The sequence below is a fragment of the Schistocerca piceifrons genome, chromosome 6, assembly GCF_021461385.2.
Source record: "Schistocerca piceifrons isolate TAMUIC-IGC-003096 chromosome 6, iqSchPice1.1, whole genome shotgun sequence".
Lineage (NCBI taxonomy): Eukaryota > Metazoa > Arthropoda > Insecta > Orthoptera > Acrididae > Schistocerca > Schistocerca piceifrons.
In genome coordinates, this window is record NC_060143.1 from 333428398 (window position 1) to 333448882 (window position 20485).

Sequence of the window (20485 nt, forward strand, 5' to 3'; positions counted from 1 at the left end):
TGAACCTGCCATAGAGCTGAAACAGCATGGAACAACATACCTACATGTAAGGACTGCGAAGGTAAGTTACAAGAAAGTTGGGCTCATACAGAGGCATATGGACAGTCATCTTTCCCTTGCTCTATTTGTGAGTGGGACAAGAAAGGAAATGACAAGTAGTGGTACAGGATCCCCTCTACCACACACCATATAGTGGCTTGCGGAGTATCTATGGAGATGTAGGTGCAAATGTAGAACTGTATCTGTCATCAGAGTTCATTTCAACAGGATGCCCAATGAGCCTACAGCCATTGTTGTTACTTGAGGTGGCAACTCTGTAAGCAAAATTTTGCATTCTGTAAATCTCAAATCACCTACAAAGTTAATCAAGTGTATATTTGCAACAAGTAAAATATTCTTATTTGCTAACATTGCTGATGCTGCATTTTTAATGAGCACTTTAGTTTTAATGAGTAGTTTAGTCCTAGAAATATGACAGATTCCACTCCTGCTACATCCTTATTCTTATGAATTATTTTATTTTCCTGTTATTTTGACTGTTTGGTTCTGAATTGTACCAAAGGTGTTTTTTAAATTTTATGAGTCAGCCATTTTAAATGGAACCATGTTTCTAAGTTACTGAGTGTATTAATGACACAGTGTGAAACTTTTATTCCTTCACAGTTTTCCGTTAAAAAGGATGTAAAGTGTCTAGTTACCTGTTTATCATTTCAGTGTTTCTTGGTGCATCATTTATAGTGACTCCTACACCTGACAATTTGTTTTGTTACTGTTGGTATAATCAAGTTGCGTGGCAGAAATTTTCACTGAAAACAATATAGCCATGCAAACATGTGGTTTAAGAGTCATGAAAGAAGTGAAGGGTGTTGTGGTACATGTAAACATAAATCTTCCACTTCAAAGGAGGTACTACTCGGCCACAATATTATTGGACTTGGCCGTTATCGGAAACACCTGGTGATGTTACTGTAAACAAGTACGGTGGTGTCTAAGAAAAACGTGTCACACTGTCAATGCTTTCAGGTTAATTATGCATATACTCTCAACCCTCATTACACTCTGGCTCACATCAAGCCCACTGGACTGTCCTCACTCCTAGGTGCAACAATATTGTGGTCGATTAATACCACTGGTTAATGTGTTAAAGTTTTCTTTCCAGTGCCTCAGAATAGCTTGGTTGTCAGTGAGAACAGTGAAATATCTTTGTCTGTTCAACAGATGGGTCCATTAATTTCCTTTATTGCTGCATAAGAATTTTGTTGGTCTCTGGTATCAGGTAACTCCTGTATTCTCTGGCTTTTTATTGTCACTGGTTTTGGAGCTCCCTTATCTTAGTGTGACATTGGTTTTTCAGCTGTTGGCTTGAAAATATTTTTTCCAGATACTGGATCCTGATCTAGGGATAGGTAGAGTTATCTTTTGGCATTACTGATGGTTAAATTCCCTGCTTGCATGAAACACTCTTGTCTACTCCTTTTCTCAAAGCCAGTAATGTTTTCTGCTTATTCTATAATGATGTTTTCAAGTATGGCCTACTCCAACTGTACCTATTTTCTGGTGATTCAGCGATGAGTCAGCTTTTCTGTGGTGAAAATTTAGTTTTGAAATTTTAATGTGTCAGTTTTCTCTTATAAGGTTTGATGAAATGGATGTGAAGCTTCCACTTGACAGGAAAGCTGAGACAACTGGTAACTACTTATTCATTTGTCCAACAATTGCCTTTTTTCAACCCCAATTTTTCTCAGAATTTTGAACACCTTGCACCATTTGATATTGTTTAACGCTTTTTCCAAGTCAACAAATCCTATCAACCTGTCTTGATTTTTCTTTAGCCTTACTTCTTTTATTAACCACAGTGTCAGAATTGCCCCTCTTGCAGCTTTACCATTCATAAAGCCAAACTGATTGTCACATAATACATCCTCAGTTTTCTTTTCCATTCTTCTGTATATTATCCTTGTCAGCAGCTTGGATGCATGAGCTGTTATTCTGACTGTGTGACAATTCTCACACTTGCTGGCTCTTGCAGTCTTCTGAATTGTGTGAGTGACGTTTTTCTGAAAGTCAGATGGTATACATTACACACACCAATGTGTATAGTCATTTTGTTGCCACTTCCCCCCAATGATTTTAGAAATGCTGATGGAATGTTGTTTATCTCTTCTGCCTAGTTTGATTTTAAGTCTTCCCGAATTCTCTTAAATTCTGATTACGATACTAGAGCCCCTACCTGTTCTACATTGACTCCTGTTTCTTCTTCTATCTCATCATCAAGCAAGTCTTCCCCCTCATAAAAGCCGTCAATGTACTCTATGCATCTATCCACTCTCTCCAGTGCATTTAACATTCAAATTCCCATTTCACTTTTAATGTTACCATCCTTGCTTTTAATTTCACTAAAGATTGTTTTGATTTTTCTATGTGCGGAGTCAAACCTTCCCACAATCATTTCTTTTTCCATTTCTTCACATTTTTCATGCAGCCACTTCACCATAACTTCCCTGCACTTTCTATTTATTTCATTCCTAAATTATGTGTATTTATGTATTCCTGATTTCCCTGAACATTTTTCTACTTCCTTCTTTCATTTTTCAACTGAAGTATTTCCTCTGTTACCCATGGTTTCTTCGCAGTTACCTTTTCTGTATCTATTTTCTTCTTTCCAACTTCTGTGATTGCCCTCTTTAGAGATGACCATTCCTCTTCAACTGAACTGCTCACTGAGCTATTCATTATCGCAACATCTACAGTCTCAGGGAACTTAAAGCATATCTCTTCATTCCTTAGTGCCTTCGTATCCCTTTCCCTTGTGCAATGATTCTTCCTTACTAGTCTCTTAAACTTCAGCCTACTCTTCATCACTACTACATTGTGATCTGAGTTTGTATCTGCACTTGGGTATGCCATACAATGCAGTATCTGATTTCATAATCTCTGCCTGACAGTGATGTAATGTAATTGGAATCTTCCCTTACCTCCTGGCCTTTTCCAGGCATCTCTTCATCGTGTGATTCTTGTGCAGAATATTCACTATTACTAGCTGAAATTTGTTGCAGAACTCAATTAGCCTTTCTCCTCTTTCATTCCCAGTATGAAGCCCATATTTTCCTGTAACTCCTCCTCCTATTCCTTCCCCTAGAACCACATTCCGGTCCCCCACGACTATTAGATTTTCACATCCCATTACATACTGAATTACCTGTTTAATATCCTCCTCATACATTCTCTGTCTCCTCATCTTTGGCTTTCAGCATTGCCATTTATACTGAATTACCATTGTCGGTTTTGGTTTGCTGTCGATTCTGATGAGAACAACTCTGTCACTGAGCTGTTCACAGTAATTCACTCTCTGTCCTCCCTTCCTGTTTATAACGACTCCTACTCCCATTATACAGTTTTGACACTGATATTACCCTATACTCATATAGCAGAAATTCTTGTCTTCTTTCCATTTTACTTCTCTGATCCACACTATACCTAGATTAAGCCTTAGCATTTCCCTTTCCATATTTTCTAGTTTCTCTACCATTTCAAACTTCTAATGTTCCATAACACAAATCATATAATGTTATCCTTTTGTTGGTTGTTCAATCTTTTTCTCATGGTTACCTCCCACTTGGCAGTTCCATCCTGGAGATATGACTGGGGGCTGGTCCAAAATCTTTTACCAGTGGAGTGAACATCATGACCCTTTTTCAATTACAGGCCACATGTCCTGTGGATACACATTGTATATCATTTATGCAGTGTCCAATATACTTACCTCATACTCCCACTTTGGACTGCCACTATCCATCACTTCTACAAGAGCTTCTATTAAGTCCCTCTCCCCCTCCCCCCACTCCAGATACCCTCATAGTCTCCAAACCCCCACTTTGCAGAACTACTACATCTGCCACACCCCTACAAACTCATTCCTGCCACACCCTGTATAACCCAGAGCTTAAACAGGCCTACACCACAGTAATAAACTTCTCCACCAAGAGCCTCAGTCTCATAGAAGAATCAGTTCTTTCCAAAGGCACCTTTTGCCCCACTCTCAAATGCAGTCATGCTGTCCTGCACTGGTCCTTATAGTGGAAACACTTTTTGCCACCAACCATGTGATCTGACTCAACCCAAAACCACTATTGAAGCCTGCCTTACTTTACCCCCCCCCCCCATCTAAGTGTGATCCACCCCGATCAGTGCTTAATAATTTTCCAGAACTTCCTAACCTCAAAACTTCCTTCACCATCATTTCCCAAATCTTGTAACATGGAAATCAACCTCATATTTGCAGAAACAACCACAATCTGCCACCTAAAAACTTATCACGACCTTAGAATACTACTGCTGATAAATGTTCCACCACTGCAGTTATGAACCACAGGGATTAGATGGTTCAGGAGCTCCACCAACTATTAGATGCATACACCTATAAGCCCTGCTACTGTGACCCCTTTACAAAAATCGAGTATGATCTCAAGTCCCTAGAGCTATCCCAGAATCTCTTACCCCACCACTCCTTGGACTCCTACTTTCCACACGCTACCTGAATTCCTTGAATCGAACTACCCAAGATACTCATTGTGGCTGGATACTGCACGCTCACAGAGATACTTTCTGCTCTTGTGGACCAGCACCATCAGCATCAGTAATGAAATTACAAGACGTGTAGATGATTACACAAACTGAGGTGACACCATTATATGGATAACAAGATCAGTTCTGCCTGGTTTGCAATTAAAAATCTCTCTCATTTTGTTGACATATAAATAGTATGCAAAGTTAGTAACTGTCTTCCAGAAGCCTTTTCGGGGACCTCAAAATTTTTGCACTCACACGCCAATACATTTTCTCCCTAATGATATTTGTGGTGAATAATGAGAGTGAATTTGTGATGGTCTGTGTGATTACAAACAAAATAGCAGAAATAAAAATGATTTCCTTGGAGAGTTTTCATCTCTGTCAAAGGTTCAGAATGGTCATGTTCTGATGTAACAGATTAACAGATTGCCAGCAGACATCAGGCTACAAATCTCCAGATATTCAGAAATAAAGTAAGAATACCACTATGAACATTAATGTTAACAGCTTAAAGCGTTCTATGTAAGTTCCGTAAATGGTTAGTATGAAGTACCAGGATGGGAAAAAAAGCAGGTGAGTTTGTATTTTTGAGAATCCCACTACTTCTTTTCAATGGGTGTACATAACAACCTCATTTATAATGCATTATAAAAAAAGTATCTGTGAGCAAGCAATTTGTCCTTGGCGTACTTTCTTCCACTACTGCTGGTCCAGCAAGGTATGTAGGGCAGCTTCTGTGAATTTAGAAAAGTTAGAAAAGGAGATAAATACTGGCAGACATAAATGTGGGGATGAGTCGTGGATCACATCTGGAATTGCTCAGTCAATAAAATCATTGTCCATGAAAGGCAAGTTTCCAGGTTCAAGCCTGTGACCCACACAACAGCTCTAATCTGTCAGGTAGTTTTATAATCTAACAATAAGTTCTCTAATTAATAGTGTGAATAAATCATCACTAATTGTAACTGGTTGTCAGCATAATTTACAGAAATAACCTGCAACAGTTGCTTCTGCCAATTTGTGTTTAATTTTACTCTTTCCATGTACCTGGAGGATCTCCTTCATGATGGATTTTTTGAACAAGATATGTTATTGCTAAACCAATGAACAAAATCAATACACCATTTGGGAATCCAACCATCAAACCCTTTGGTTTATAGAAGTTGTAATAATCAGTTAAAATTATTTGCTTTGTTTGTCTTATGTTCATAAACAGTGCTAATATTTCAGTTCATATCTACCACACTATCCATTTGCTATACTGTGCTATCAGTGGACACAGAAGAAAAAAACTGGCACTTCTTTTAAAATTTTGTTATGCACTATGTCTCATGTGTTTTGCATATAAATAACAAACTTTGTTACTACTGAAATGTGAGAATCAGAGTTGGGTTACTTTGATTCCTTTAACAGTATTCATATGGACTGTTGAGAAGAAAGAAGCAAGAAAAATAGACGAAGTTTTCTGAAGTGTCAGATTACGTGATTATTTGATAATTGTCAGATATGCAATTGGTCAACTGAGGTATCAGAGGTGGGGGCTCCACCAATTCCGGACCATCCAAGATTGCGTGGACAGGAAAGGAAATATGGAACAAAGATAGGCATAAAATGGGGGGAGAAAAAAAATTGAGGCTATTAAAACACAAGCTGTTTTGGAAAGAGTAAACTGTAACATATTGATAGGGAGCTGGTGTTGAACTAGCAAGGCTATGGACACACACACACACACACACACACACACACACACACACACACACACACACACACACACACACACACACACACACACACTTTTATTCTATAATGGCAACATGACAAAGCACTCATTTCAAACAAATTACATAAATAGTTATTCTTTATTTATTAAACAAATATAAAATTAACAAATGTTTTCACTTGGTTCATTTCTGTTTAAAATTTTCCCTTTGAGTATTCTTCCACAAGACATTGTAAGGCACTTGAGATAAAAGACAGGTATGAATGTGTTTTTCTCGATCTAACACATCATCTTTATAAGACACCAATGTCATTAACATTACGGAACGTGTAATATTTTCGTCTTTCACTAAAGCTGCAGTCAATATTGAAACAAAATCAAAATATTTTGTCTTAAAAATGAAAACAGGAAAGAATATTTACAGGAATTTGGCATAAATTATTAACTTCTGCGACGTCTCTCTTACTGCAGTATGATAAATTTTTACGTACTGAATTTTAGCCACAGCAGATGTATATTAATTAAAAAAAAAAAAAAAAAAAACATTTCACAAGGGATTGTATTGAGCACAAAGATTGGAAAGGAATGTATAACTGAAAGATTAACAAAGAACCTCAGAACATTACTTCAGTCAGTTGATATTGCAATTACAATTTGTAACTCCAAACTGTCACACACATTTTCTGATTTCTGAGCCTAATCAGCACTTGACCACTTTGAAATATCACATGCTACTTGAGTAATTAACACTATGAGAACAGTTTATAAATCTATAACAGCAGAATCCACCACAGCATGAGGATCTAAATCTAATAGTTCTTGTGATGATAAATGAGAGCTTCGAAGAACCCCTCACCAGAAACTGGTAGGAATTTGTGAGTGAAGGACTAAGAGTCATTCACCGCTGTGATATGAGCTTCCATCGCAAGAAGATATAAGCAGCAATCCTCAGTACAAAGAATATGGCAACCAGTGCAACAATATCAACTGTAAAGCTGGATTCCAGCATATCCAGCTCATCTAGAGTGGTTTCAGGATTCTTGAAATGACAGTAAATCTGTGGAAAAAGAAAAGAAATATTTTCACACATTTCAAAATATAGCATTCAAGTTTTCTTAAATATTATATCAAAATTAAAAAACTGCTTCAAAAACAGTTCCTTAATATCTGGGCTATTTATTCGAAAATGAATTAGCAAAGTAGATATAAATGTAATATTTAACAATGATTTAGTATGCACTTCATATGAAAAGCATTTGATATTACCTGGTGGCACTCCAGAAATTCTCTGTTGTAAGCATATGTGGCAAGAGCTGTGCCTTCAAATCCATAGCGAATGTAGCTCAGATAAGTTATCCATCGAAGATATATTGGTATGGCATCAAAACTTACAAAAAATCCAGAGAAAAGCAGGAATGGAACAGACATGACAGGAGCCAGGAAAACACCATTCTGAAAATTTTGAAGAATATGAATTACTTATTGGTAACACTGCTTAATGCTTATGCAGTTTTTTTAGTAATATCATATTTGTTGCCTGCATAAGAAATTAAAATTACTCATACTGGCTGTATTACATAGGAAGTTAACATTCAGCCTGACTGCTGCAGAATAAAGATACAAGCTCTGAAATAAAAGACAGCTACCACAACAAAAGGAACAGATTTGACATTCTTGTTTCTCCTATTACAGAATTTTTATGCACACACTCTTGCAAAGTAGTGAAGGGCTAACTTCTATATTATTCTCACAAGCTTACATTTTTCTTGGACCGTCTAAGGGGCTGGACCATTACTTCTGCATAAATGTTTTGCAGAAAGACTTGCTGCCATCTTTAAGTGACTGTCACTTGATGACAGCAGGAAGTTTCATTGAAAAAAATCATTCCAAATCAGCAATTAAATCCATCATAAGAGCCGAGAATAATTTAAATTACATTTTTGGTGGTAAAGTCTCGGATCATATATTTTCATAAGGTTTGGAGACATTTTTATAATTTTTTTCCTGTGTATACAAGTTTCTCTAACAACTTTGGAGACCAGTCATTTAGAAGAATATTGAACCTAGGAAACCAGCCACTTGTGCCATTATTGAAAGTGTTACAGGCATACATATAATTGATGTACCTTCAAGAGTAATACATACTAAAAAGGGCCAAGCTTCAAGAATTATTTTTCATATTTACTCAAGTTCTTTGATAGATTTATCCTCCCAAGAAAAAATTCTGATGTAAGTTATTGAACAATTTCTTCCTCTTGAGCTTCCAGGCTGTCTTGCTAACTCAACAAGTGTGACAAATTTGTAGCAAAACCTAATCAGTACACGCACAAAGCTATGTCAATGTGATCATACTGGTTCAGCCATTCACGACAGCAGCTGTTACATTTGCTAATGTTTCTTTTGAAATAACTCTAGAAATTGACAACAGAATGCAGACTAGTCAAGGGGAAGGTCACAAAACTTCTCTACATTGTTCTCATATGAAATGAGTCCACTTCTTGAATGGCAGGTGGTTCACGCATAAAAAAAGGAAAATGGTGGCCCAACCTATACTCAGGCACCGTCTTTTTAATACAAAGTTGCAGCCTAAGCTATGCTCAGGCTTGGCCTCCAAAGTGTTAAGTATCTTAATAACAATTTTACAAAGCTGTGAAATTAAACTGTTTAGTATTACTTGCTTATTTAGAGGTCTCAACTCTTAAGTGGTTTCTTACATTTTACTAGCATGCATTGGTCTTGATAGATTTTTTCCTCTTACTTGTAACATTGGTCCATCATCCTGACTAATATCATGATTAGTTTCCAATATGAAGTAAAGTCATTCGATGTGTTTGGATTGCTCTCGTAAATTTTTAGCAGCAGTGCTCTCAGCACACAAAATCTGCATTTACAGAGAACTTTCTGCTTCCAGTTAAAGTAATTTATATAATCTGTTCTTCACTGACTTCATCATCAGAGGAAATGAAACTAACATCATAATAGTGATATCAATATAATAGAGGGAAACATTCCACGTGGGAAAAATTATATATAAAAACAAAGATGAGGTGACTTACCGAACGAAAGCGCTGGCAGGTCGATAGACACACAAACAAACACAAACATACACACAAAATTCAAGCGTTCGCAACAAACTGTTGCCTCATCAGGAAAGAGGGAAGGAGAGGGGAAGACGAAAGGAAGTGGGTTTTAAGGGAGAGGGTAAGGAGTCATTCCAATCCCGGGAGCGGAAAGACTTACCTTAGGGGGAAAAAAGGACAGGTATACACTCGCACACATGCACATATCCATCCACACATACAGACACAAGCAGACATATTTAAAGACCAAATGTCTGCTTGTCTGCTTGTGTCTGTATGTGTGGATGGATATGTGCGTGTGTGCGAGTGTATACCTGTCCTTTTTTCCCCCTAAGGTAAGTCTTTCCGCTCCCGGGATTGGAATGACTCCTTACCCTCTCCCTTAAAACCCACTTCCTTTCGTCTTCCCCTCTCCTTCCCTCTTTCCTGATGAGGCAACAGTTTGTTGCGAAAGCTTGAATTTTGTGTGTATGTTTGTGTTTGTTTGTGTGTCTATCGACCTGCCAGCGCTTTCGTTCAGTAAGTCACCTCATCTTTGTTTTTATATATAACATCATAATAGTTTTGTTTTACTAATGTGTAGCTTCAGCATTGCATTAAACCTGCTCCTATAATTAGTTGATTAACTTTTCCACATGAGTAGTTTTCCTTGAATATGGAATAATATTGGTAGCAGCTTTTGAATGAAAGATAAAGCTCTGCCATTATTCATGGTTGTGCTTAATCAGCATGGCTGCATCACAGAAGTGTTCAACCGTTTCTGGTGGCAGGTGCTACAAATAAGACATCGTGCATCACAGGAAGGGCTAGTCTTAAAATTCCAAGAGTAAATATTCATAGTCAAAAAACATATCACTTCTTCTCACATATATCCTTGCAGGATGACAAAGATGTAAAATTGGAGAAATTCTACAAAAACAACAGATTGGGTAAAATGATGCTGGCAAAATATAAATACCCTGCTTCAAATAGCGCTCTGCACTGAAGATTACATATGTAGATGTAGAATGCATGAATGGAAATGCACCCTGATCCTACAAAGGTGAGCATTATCTATATGTTTGTGGATTTCTCATGTGACTCTCAAAATCAAGATGATACATTTAAATGCTAAGAATAAACTTTTCTTGTCAAATTTTGGGTAAGAATGATAGGGAAATATCACAATGCAACAAATCAACCAATTTTTGATGTAGTATTTAAGTTTCTCAATTTCAGGATTTTTATTGTCTCTCGTCATGCCCTGAAATGAGGAATATCCTTCCCACCCACCCCCACCCCCCCCCCCCCCACGGCGGTATTCTCCCACCCACTGAACCTACACAATATTGTCATCATCCCTACTCAATACCTGCTCACAACACCTTACCTCATGGCTCCTATCCATGTAACAGATACAGATGCAAGACCTATCCCATACGTCCCTCCATCACCACATACTCCAATCTGGTCACAAGCACCACCTACCTATCTCTTCTAAGACAGAGCTACCTTTGAAACCAGCCATGTGATCTACAAGCTAAGCTGGAACCACTGTGATGTTCTATGTAGGCATGACAACCAACAAGCTCTGTCCACATGAATGGCCACTGACAAACTGTGGCCAAGAAGCAGTTGGACCACCCAATTGCTGGGCACACTGTTCAATACAACAGTCTTAATTTCAATGACTCTTCACAGTCTGTGTCCTCTGTTTCCTCTTTGCAATATACCCTGTGTGTGTGTGTGTGTGTGTGTGTGTGTGTGTGTTATTAAAACACATGACATACATGTATGCGGGCAAAGCCACAGGCAAAAAGCTAAACTTAATAAATGTCACTAATGACAGCTGATATTAATGAATTTTTGAAAATAGAAGTTTATGAAAAACAGAAGACTTCAAATAACAGAAAGCTTTTCTTGTATCTCCCAACTCAGGGTTTTGAACACCTTTCCCGCCCTGCTTCAGCACCAGCACATACATGATTTCTTCATATTTTATGTCTATCTCCAATTCCTGATGAAGAAACTTTAAATATTTCTCTTCCAGAACTTTTAAAATGTATTTTTAAAAAATTGTGCTTGCCTAAGATATGCTCCAGTTTTACCCATTTTGGCAGCCAGTATTTAGACACTCCTTCGGCTTTATCAACATAATCTACAATTGCTATTCAGATTTTCAGTATCTGGAAATATCTGGGATATAAATGTTACAGATGTGTCTTTGCAAATTTGCTATTATTAAGATATCCATAAAATAAATTATCGTAGTGTGAAACAATTGTGTGTTCGCTGCAGTAGTTTACTTACAAATAGGCACTTACTTGTCAGATTTTCCTAGTACATACCTGAACATTCATTGCAGCACCAACAACTAAACCGACACTCTGAGCCACAAATGAAATTAGTAGACAGGCTCCCAAGAACATGGCATACCGCCACATTTGCGGAGGCTGTGATGTCATGTAATATACTATTGACACATAAATTACGCAGAAAATGGCCTGAAATAAAGTGACAGATATAAATGAGGTGTTCCTACATGTACACTGAGTAGCAAGTGTTTTTATATTGAACAAAACTTAAATCATACCTGGAATGGTATATCCGATATTGTGATTGCAAAGTAATACGATCTTAATGAATACCACCTGTTGAAATTCTCCTTTATAAGGACAGGCATTTCCAAGGGGACTGCAAAAAAAAAAAAAAATTATTACTGTGTTTCCAAATAGCTATACTATCATACAAAATTTGCAAATGATATCACTTACATGATAAAATGGTGATTGTCATGGAAGTGTACATCAAAAACAGCATGTTGAAGAAGAGAAATCCCAAATTACTGAGTACCTTGGCACCATCATTTCCAATGTCATAGTATAGTGCCCCAATGAGGAAACCCACCAAAATGTGGGCAAAAAGACGCAAATACATAAGTGTCTGCAAAACAGAAATTACCTAATTAATTCATGTGTTTACATGCTAATGAAATATGAAAGTAAAGTAATGATCATTTTACTTGATATTACTTATTTTAGTTCCAGGCACTGTCAAACTCTGCAGTGTCCTTCGTGCACTTGGGTCTTGTGCAAGATCTAAAAACAAGTTTCTTGAAAAACTAAGAGAAGTCGGTGACAGCATGAATTAGTGTAATAAAGGTAACAAACAATAGCATAGCTTAACGCCCTTATTAACTGAAAGTTGCCACAGATACACATATTTAACTGGAACATGAACTGTTAGCAGTGTAATAAATTTTGTTGGACATTAGGTGTGTGTCATTACCATATTTACTCGAATCTAAGCCGCGCTTTTTTTCCCGGTTTTTGTAATCCAAAAAACCACCTGTGGCTTAGAATTGAGTGCAGAGTAAGCGGAAGTTCTGGAAAATGTTGGTAGGTGCCGCCACAACTAACTTCTGCCGTCGAATATATGAGCGCTACATAGGCATGCTTTGCAGGTACAAAGATAAAAACTGGCACCAAAACCTCTGCGTCAGCAAATAAATTAAAAGAAAAGGTAGAAGAATGTAAACATAATGCCATGTATTCTTTTGTGTTTGCTGCTATCTCATTTAAATCCTGTCTGCCTAATAAACTATGATACTAGAGTGAGACAACAGCAAACATGGAAGAATATACATATCATGTCATGTTTATATTCGTATTATTCTTATGCTGAACAGTGATAGTCAGAAATGAAGCATGGCAACTGACTAGATTTTTAAATCTAAGATGACTCTAATTTCTGTGCTGACTGTAATGTACTAAAGAGGCATCCGCAAAGATTTTCAAACAGAGAAAAATTTTCGCTAAACTCTCGTTCAGAACATCTTCTATCATACGCAGTATATTATTTGGTTCTTGTTGATTATTATGAAACAAAGCAGCAGTGCAAGTAACAACAAATTGCGCTCTCTTGCCTTTGTTTTGCTTATGAGACAATTCCTCTCCTTTTTTTATTGTAAGCGGCGGTAGCGTGCACAAAAGCGAGCCATGCGGCGAGCGGCTACAGGTCGTAAACACTCATTATCAGAATGTGACAAACAATGCATGAAACAGTACAATAATGCAGTTTCAGCTTAGAGTAAAGTAAACACCTATAACAAAGGGAACGGCACTTATCAGATCGAAGCACAATAAGCAATCGATTCAAACCAGACGAAGCACGTGAAAAAGGAAGGGTACCCGTATAAATACGGATGGAGTGCCTGATAAATAGCAATGACTACTTTGTAAATCTTAACTGTTAAGCTTACGACTCGAACCAAACTACTGTAGCTGTATCTTCATCCATTCAACCTAAATTGTGTCTCATGTTACAATGGACCAACTTTGTTTCGATTTGGAAGTGCGGTCTAAGACTTTTCTCTCGTCTTGAATTTCAAGTCTCAAATTCCAGGTGCGGCTTAGATTCGGGAAAATTATTTTTCCTTGATTTCGAGTCTCATTTTACAGGTGCGGCTTAGATTCGAGTGCAGCTTTGATTCAAGTAAATACGGTAATCAAGGTAGATAAATGCTATACTTTCATGTATATGAATTACCATTTACAAAATTATTTCTCAGTGTGTTTTAAAGTGATAATAGCTACAAACATAGAATGGAAAAAACTGATATTAGACTCGTAACAATATTGTGTTAACTACTACTCATAAAGTCTAATCTAAACCACTAAGAAACAGTAGGGTTTGCCAGTCTGTACCTTTAGGCGGCACTACTCCCACTGCATCCAATAGAAACCCATAAAAACTTTAATAGCAGTAATCCTAGCTTTTGTGACCACAAGTTTCTTCTTCTTGAGAGGTAAGAGGAATAAGCTGGAGAGATGTGACAAGATATGAACATGTCAAGTGACAAGCAAAGTGTAATAAATAAATAGAAACACTGACAACCATGAGTAGTTTCATAGGTAGCCTTGCCTTCTAAATTTTACAGCTCATGGGCCTTGAGTTGTTATTTGAGGATGAGTATGTATAACAGGTTGTACCATTCGAATGGTTGAGGTAAATGACACTACAGATTTTGACAAGGATGTCATGAAGTTTGGAGCTGAAAAGGAAAGGAAAATGATGGTCTAATAGCTTGTCAATGACAAGGTCATTAGAGACAGACCCAAAGCTTGGATTGGGCAAGGAGGACAAGGAAATCACCTGTGTCCTTTACATAAGAACTGTCCTGATATTTATATTAAGCAATGTTCAGAAATTATAGAAAATCTAGGCCTGGATAGGGATTTGAACACTAGTCCTGAATGTGACAGCAATGTTTCACACATAACTGCCACATGACTCAGTCTAGCTAAACTTATTGGTATCAAGAGAATATCAGAGTGGGACATCTTAAATTAGCCTCCCACTTTTCCTTCCTTCATTTATGTTTGTTAATTCTTACCTGAAATTTTATATACAGTAACATGTCAACAGCCACTGAGAGACAAATGTCCCACTTTTTCCTGAGTGACATTAACTATGGGTGAACTTTGAGTAGGTGGAACATAAAGCACACAAATTACAAAAAGAACGCATCTTGGAACATAGAATCTGAAATGTGTAAGGAGCTAACAGAAAAGTAATCCCTCCATTACTGCCAATCTTTTCCTATCACTGCATATACATACATACTTACATACACACACACATCCTTTTTCCATAGATCATGAATACGAGATTTTGTAATGATGTGGAACGTGTCACTTTAACATAAGTTTTCTTTACACGAAATAATAAATTTTTTAAACTTTGATTTTCTTAACTGTCAGGTTTGACCAAAGAAAAACTATGTTAAGTGCACCAACGTTCAAATAGGAAAACTAGTTTTATTCCTGAATTAATGCAGGCAAGAAGACAGTATAGGAAATATGTAGCCTTAAGTACAGTGCAGAGAATGGTACAAATGTAACAAGCTGGTCAGAAACTAGCAAGAAAAGAGTCTGTCTTAGGCAGTAGCCTTGGGAAGGATGTAGACCAGTTGTTACAACAAAAATTAGGTATAAGTTACCAGGCAACAAGTTTTGTGAAGCCAGTGTATCATAGTCAGGTGACACAGGACATAAGGCGATTTTGATGAAATGGGTTCAGATGATCAAAATAGTTGGAGAAAGTTATAGTCTGGATAAGGAAAGTACAGCATTAGGGTATTTGTATGGACTAGGAGCTACAGCTGCTCACAGAAGTATGGCACTGGTAAAGGACTTGCAGTAACATGACTGGTCTTAGGTAAAAATGGCTGTAAGTTACAGAAACACTGAGCTGAGCTGGTTACTGGTGCTGACTATAACGAAGTTTCACATCAGAGCTGTGTCTGTTGCTGCAATTTAGAGATGGAGGTACTTTAGACATGGACTACTTCTGAGTAACAGAGTGCAGGAAGGTTAGCTGAGCTTAATGCAGAGAGTATAGAGGGGCCACAGTCGACACAAAGCAGGATCTTTGTGGTTACTGATGGATCCAGGCCAGGCTGTTTAAAAAGACTTAGTGGTGGATGACTCCTACAAACTGTGTAAGAAATTACTGAACATTATCATTAACTTATTTCATCACAACATCAACAGATTATGAAGAAAGGTAGAAGAGCTGATGCTTTCTTCAACAAATTTACCAAGTTCTGAAAAGACAGGTGTCCCATGCCTGAACACCATGTGCCCACAGGGATAGAGATTTTTTTTTATCAGTCTTATAATTGGTTTGATGTGGGCCATCACAATTTCCTCTTGTCAGTCTTCACATTTCATTGTAGCACTTAAAACCCAACCTTCTCAATTATTTGTTGAATATTTTTCAATTTCTGCTTCCTCACCAAAATCTGCCAATAGGGCTTCCTATAGCTCACACAAATTATTATCTGATGTCTTAATGCACATCCCTTCTTCTTGTTAAGGGTTTGCCGGCCGGTGTGGCTATGCAGTTCTAGGTGCTTCAGTCTGGAACTGCGTGACCGCTACGGTCGCAGGTTCGAATCCTGCCTCGGGCATGGATGTGTGTGATGTCCTTAGGTTAGTTAGGTTTAAGTAGTTCTAAGTTCTAGGGGACTGATGACCACAGGTGTTAAGTCCTATAGTGCTCAGAGCCATTTGAACCATTTGTTAAGGGTTTTCCATGTATTCCTTTACTTCCCGGTCAGTGGAGAATCTCTTCATTTCTTCTCTTATCCATTCACTTAATTTTCTGCAGCATTCGATAACACCACATCTCAAATGCATTGATTCTCCTGTTATCTAATTTTCCCACAGTCTGTGATAAAATTTAGAATGTGGTCCCCAGTTTTGATATTAAGTTTGTTGCTAATATCATTTCTGCTGTTTCTTAATACTTTTGTCTGTCTTTGGTTTGCTTTCAGTCCACATTCTGCACTCAATAAATTTTTATTACATTCATACCTCCTCACTTTCATAGAGTATAACAATGTCATCAGCAAATCTTATCACTCACATCCTGTCAACCTGAATTTTAATCCCATTTCTGGATCTTTCTGTTATTTCATTATAGCTTCTTTGATACACAATTTTAACAGTAGAATCAAAAGACTGTATCCCTGGCTTAAGATCTTGTTAATCCAAGCACTTTTCTTTTATATTTTCATTCTTATTGTTCCATATTGGTTCTTGTACATTTCGTATATTTGCCCATTTTTCCCTATTACAGTTACACTTTAAAATGTCAAATTGTTTTTCAAGGTTGACCAACTTTGTCTATTTAGTGCAAAAATATTACATAATTACTTCTGTTATCAAACTAAATATTCTTTTCTGTATGTGAATTCAACTGTAAATGATCATCATGTAGTTGTATTTAAATACTAATTGTTGATAGTTAAAGTTAAGCAAGTGAATACCAGCTCCTTTATTGGAGGCATTAAAAAACATGTCACGACTCACTGATACTCTTAACATACCCAGTCTCTCCGGCTGAACAACAGTGTCCTCTTCAACACAATCCAAAACTGAGTGAACTGTGAAGTGGCATAACGTCGCTGTCTCACAGTTACACTGGGGTCTAGAAGTGCTGCTGTCACATTGTCTGGAGCTTTTTCACAACCAGTCAAGTCCACTGGGATTGCCACTGCCTGAGAATCTGTTCCTGTACCTGTAGAAATTACCATAATTTTCTAAATGCTTGGGATTCCAAAAGACTAATACATTTTTTATTACGTACAAGCAGCTGCTGAAGTATGAAGGATGCTGTGGAATTTCATTTGATCATGGCAAGAACCATGAGAGAGATTTATCAATTACAAAAAAATTTGAAACAAAAATTTCTTAGGCTTAAGGTCTATGCCTGTTCCAGGTGTTTGCCCAAGGGCTCTTTACCCACTATACCATCCAAATAACTGGAGAATTATATTAATAACTTTAATGAATATAAAATATCTCCTACAATTCCTAAAGTGCACTACTGACCATTCAAATTGCTACACCACGACGATGACATGCTACAGATTCGAAATTTAACCGACAGGAAGAAGATGCTGTGATACGCAAATGATCAGCTTTTCAGAGCATTGTGTTGGGTTGTTTGGGGAAGGAGACCAGACAGAGATGCCATCGGTCTTATTGGATTAGGGAAGGACGGGGAAGGAAGTCGGCCGCGCCCTTTCGAAGGAACCATCCCAGCATTTGCCTGGAACGATTTAGGGAAATCACGGAAAACCTAAATCAGGATGGCCGGACGCGGGAATGAACCGTCGTCCTCCCAAATGCGAGTCCAATGTCTAACCACTGCGCCACCTCAAAGCATTCACACAAGGTTAGCGCCAGTGGTGATACCTACAAAGTCCTGACATGAGCAAAGTTTCCAATCGATTTCTCATACACAATCAGCAGTTGACCAGCATTGATTGGTGAAACGTTGTTGTGATTTCTCGTGTAAGGAGGAGAAATGCATACCATAACATTTCCAACTTTGATAAAGGTTGGATTGTAGCCTGTCGCAATTGCAGTTTATCATATCGCGACATTGCTGCTCACGTTGGTCGAGATTCAATGACTGTTAGCAGAATATGGAATCGGTGGGTTCAGGAGGGTAATACGGAACGCCGTGCTGGATCCCAACGGCCTCGTATCACTAGCAGTCGAGATGACAGCCATCTTATCCGCATGGCTGTAACGGATTGTGCAGCCACGTCTCGATCCCTGAGTCAACAGATGGGGATGTTTGCAAGACAACCATCATCTGCACGTACAGTTCGACGACATTTGCAGCAGCATAGACTATCAGCTCGGAGACCATGGCTGCGGTTACCCTTGACGCTGCATCACAGAGAGGAGCGCCTGCGATGGTTACTCAATGACGAACCTGGGTGCAAGAATGGCAAAACGTCATTTTTTCGGATGAATCCAGGTTCTGTTTACAGTATCATGATGGTCGCATCCGTGTTTGACAACATTGCGGTGAACGCACATTGGAAGACTGTATTCATCATCGCCATACTGGCATATCACCCGGCATGATGGTATGGGGTGCCATTGGTTACACGTCCTGGTCACCTCTTGTTTACATTGACGGCACTTTGAACAGTGGACGTTACATTTCAGATGTGTCATGACCCACGGCTCTACCCTTCATTAGATCCCTGTGAAACCCTACATTTCAGCAAGATAATGCACGACCACATGTTGCAGGTCCTGTACAGGCCTTTCTGGATACAGAAAATGTTCGACTACTGCCCTGGCCAGCACATTCTCCACATCTCTCACCAACTGAAAACGTCTGGTCAATGGTGGCCGAGCAACTGGCTCGTCACAATACGCCAGTCACTACTCTTGATGAACTGCGGTACTGTGTTGAAGCTGCATGGGCAGCTGTACCTGTACACGCCATCCAAGCTCTGTTTGACTCAGTGCCCAGGCGTATCAAGGCCGTTATTACGGCCAGAGGTGGTTGTTCTGGGTACTGATTTCTCAGGATCTATGCACCAAAATTGCATGAAAATGCAATCACATGTCAGTTCTAGTATAATATATTTGTCCAATGAATACCTGTGTATCATCTGCATTTCTTCTTGGTGTAGCAATTTTAATGGCCAGTAGTGTAATACATTCATAAGTCTGAGACCTGTTAATTTTTGTACATATGGAAAACAACCTTGAAGTATTCAACTATTCACAAATCTTATTAGCAAATATGTACAAGATTTATAGCATTGGGTAGTTCATCTTATATTATTTTTGTTCTGAAGAAATATACAGAACTCTCCTATTAATGTGAAGGAATACGAACCAAAGCTATTTATGTTAGCTTGCAGTCGCAGACAACAAAAAGACTGTTATACATTTGATCTTTTGGCCAAAAGTTGTTCTTCTGAAGTAGAAAAAACACACACACACACACTACTTGAGAAGGAGGCAGCCTTTTGGATGAAAGGTAAAATGTATACCAGTGTTTTTGTTGTGCCTATCTGTGATTCAACATCTCTCCTGCGAGTAGCAATCCGTCCTTTTCATGTTATTGTTGTTATTCCATCCTGGGCTTTCTTCTATTAGCATTTAATTTACTTGAAGGAAGAGCAGCAACTGAACTGGGCAAGGCCCACAAATGAAAGACCTCCTGTATTAAATTGGTCTTTTGTAGTTATTTGGGCACATCTTACTAGCAGTGTTTTGCCCTGTCTCCCTTTTCTAATTAATAACTTATCTATGATTGCTGGATAATTTTGTCCTATATGTATAGCAAATATGTTTCTAGGCCTTACAGAAATTTAGGTTCAAGAATTATTGAAATGTTTTACATGCAGAAAGAAATTTTAAGTCCCCTCGCTTCTCCATTATGTCTGTCAATCTTGAATAAACATACCACATTTTTATTTATTTTACATATTTATTTATCCAGCCATAGGCAATAAATATTGTATGGATGTTGTCCAAATGGATATGAAAATTTTATGTGTAATCATTACAAGAAAATGAAACATATAAAAATATGCATTAAACAATACACGCAAAGTGATGCAATACATAGTAATACAAATGAATATACATATTGCTTCTGTTATTACAAATTCATATGCCTCTACTTTTAACTTCCCTAACCAGCAAATCCTTTTATACACAACAATGCAAATGCAAATATAATGAAAATAATAAGGGGCAAAAGACAGTATATTAGTTTTTGGCTTAATACAAACATTATCAGAAAAATA

The 20485-nt window shown here is 37.8% G+C and overlaps 1 protein-coding gene across 2 annotated transcripts in view; it reads right to left on the minus strand.

The window, feature by feature from the left end:
• Positions 1 to 6409: 6409 nt before the first annotated feature.
• The window catches only part of LOC124802677 (ATP-binding cassette subfamily G member 4-like), a 311068-nt gene continuing 296992 nt past the window's right edge, over positions 6410 to 20485 (minus strand). For both annotated transcript variants that reach the window (XM_047263605.1, XM_047263604.1), the window contains 6 exons: positions 17243 to 17433; positions 12123 to 12291; positions 11942 to 12042; positions 11697 to 11852; positions 7556 to 7741; positions 6410 to 7346 (listed from right to left, as the gene is read on the minus strand). In XM_047263605.1, coding sequence (XP_047119561.1) covers positions 7188 to 7346; positions 7556 to 7741; positions 11697 to 11852; positions 11942 to 12042; positions 12123 to 12291; positions 17243 to 17433 — 962 coding nt within the window. In that variant the 3' untranslated portion in view covers positions 6410 to 7187. The remainder of the gene's footprint in view (positions 7347 to 7555; positions 7742 to 11696; positions 11853 to 11941; positions 12043 to 12122; positions 12292 to 17242; positions 17434 to 20485) is intronic.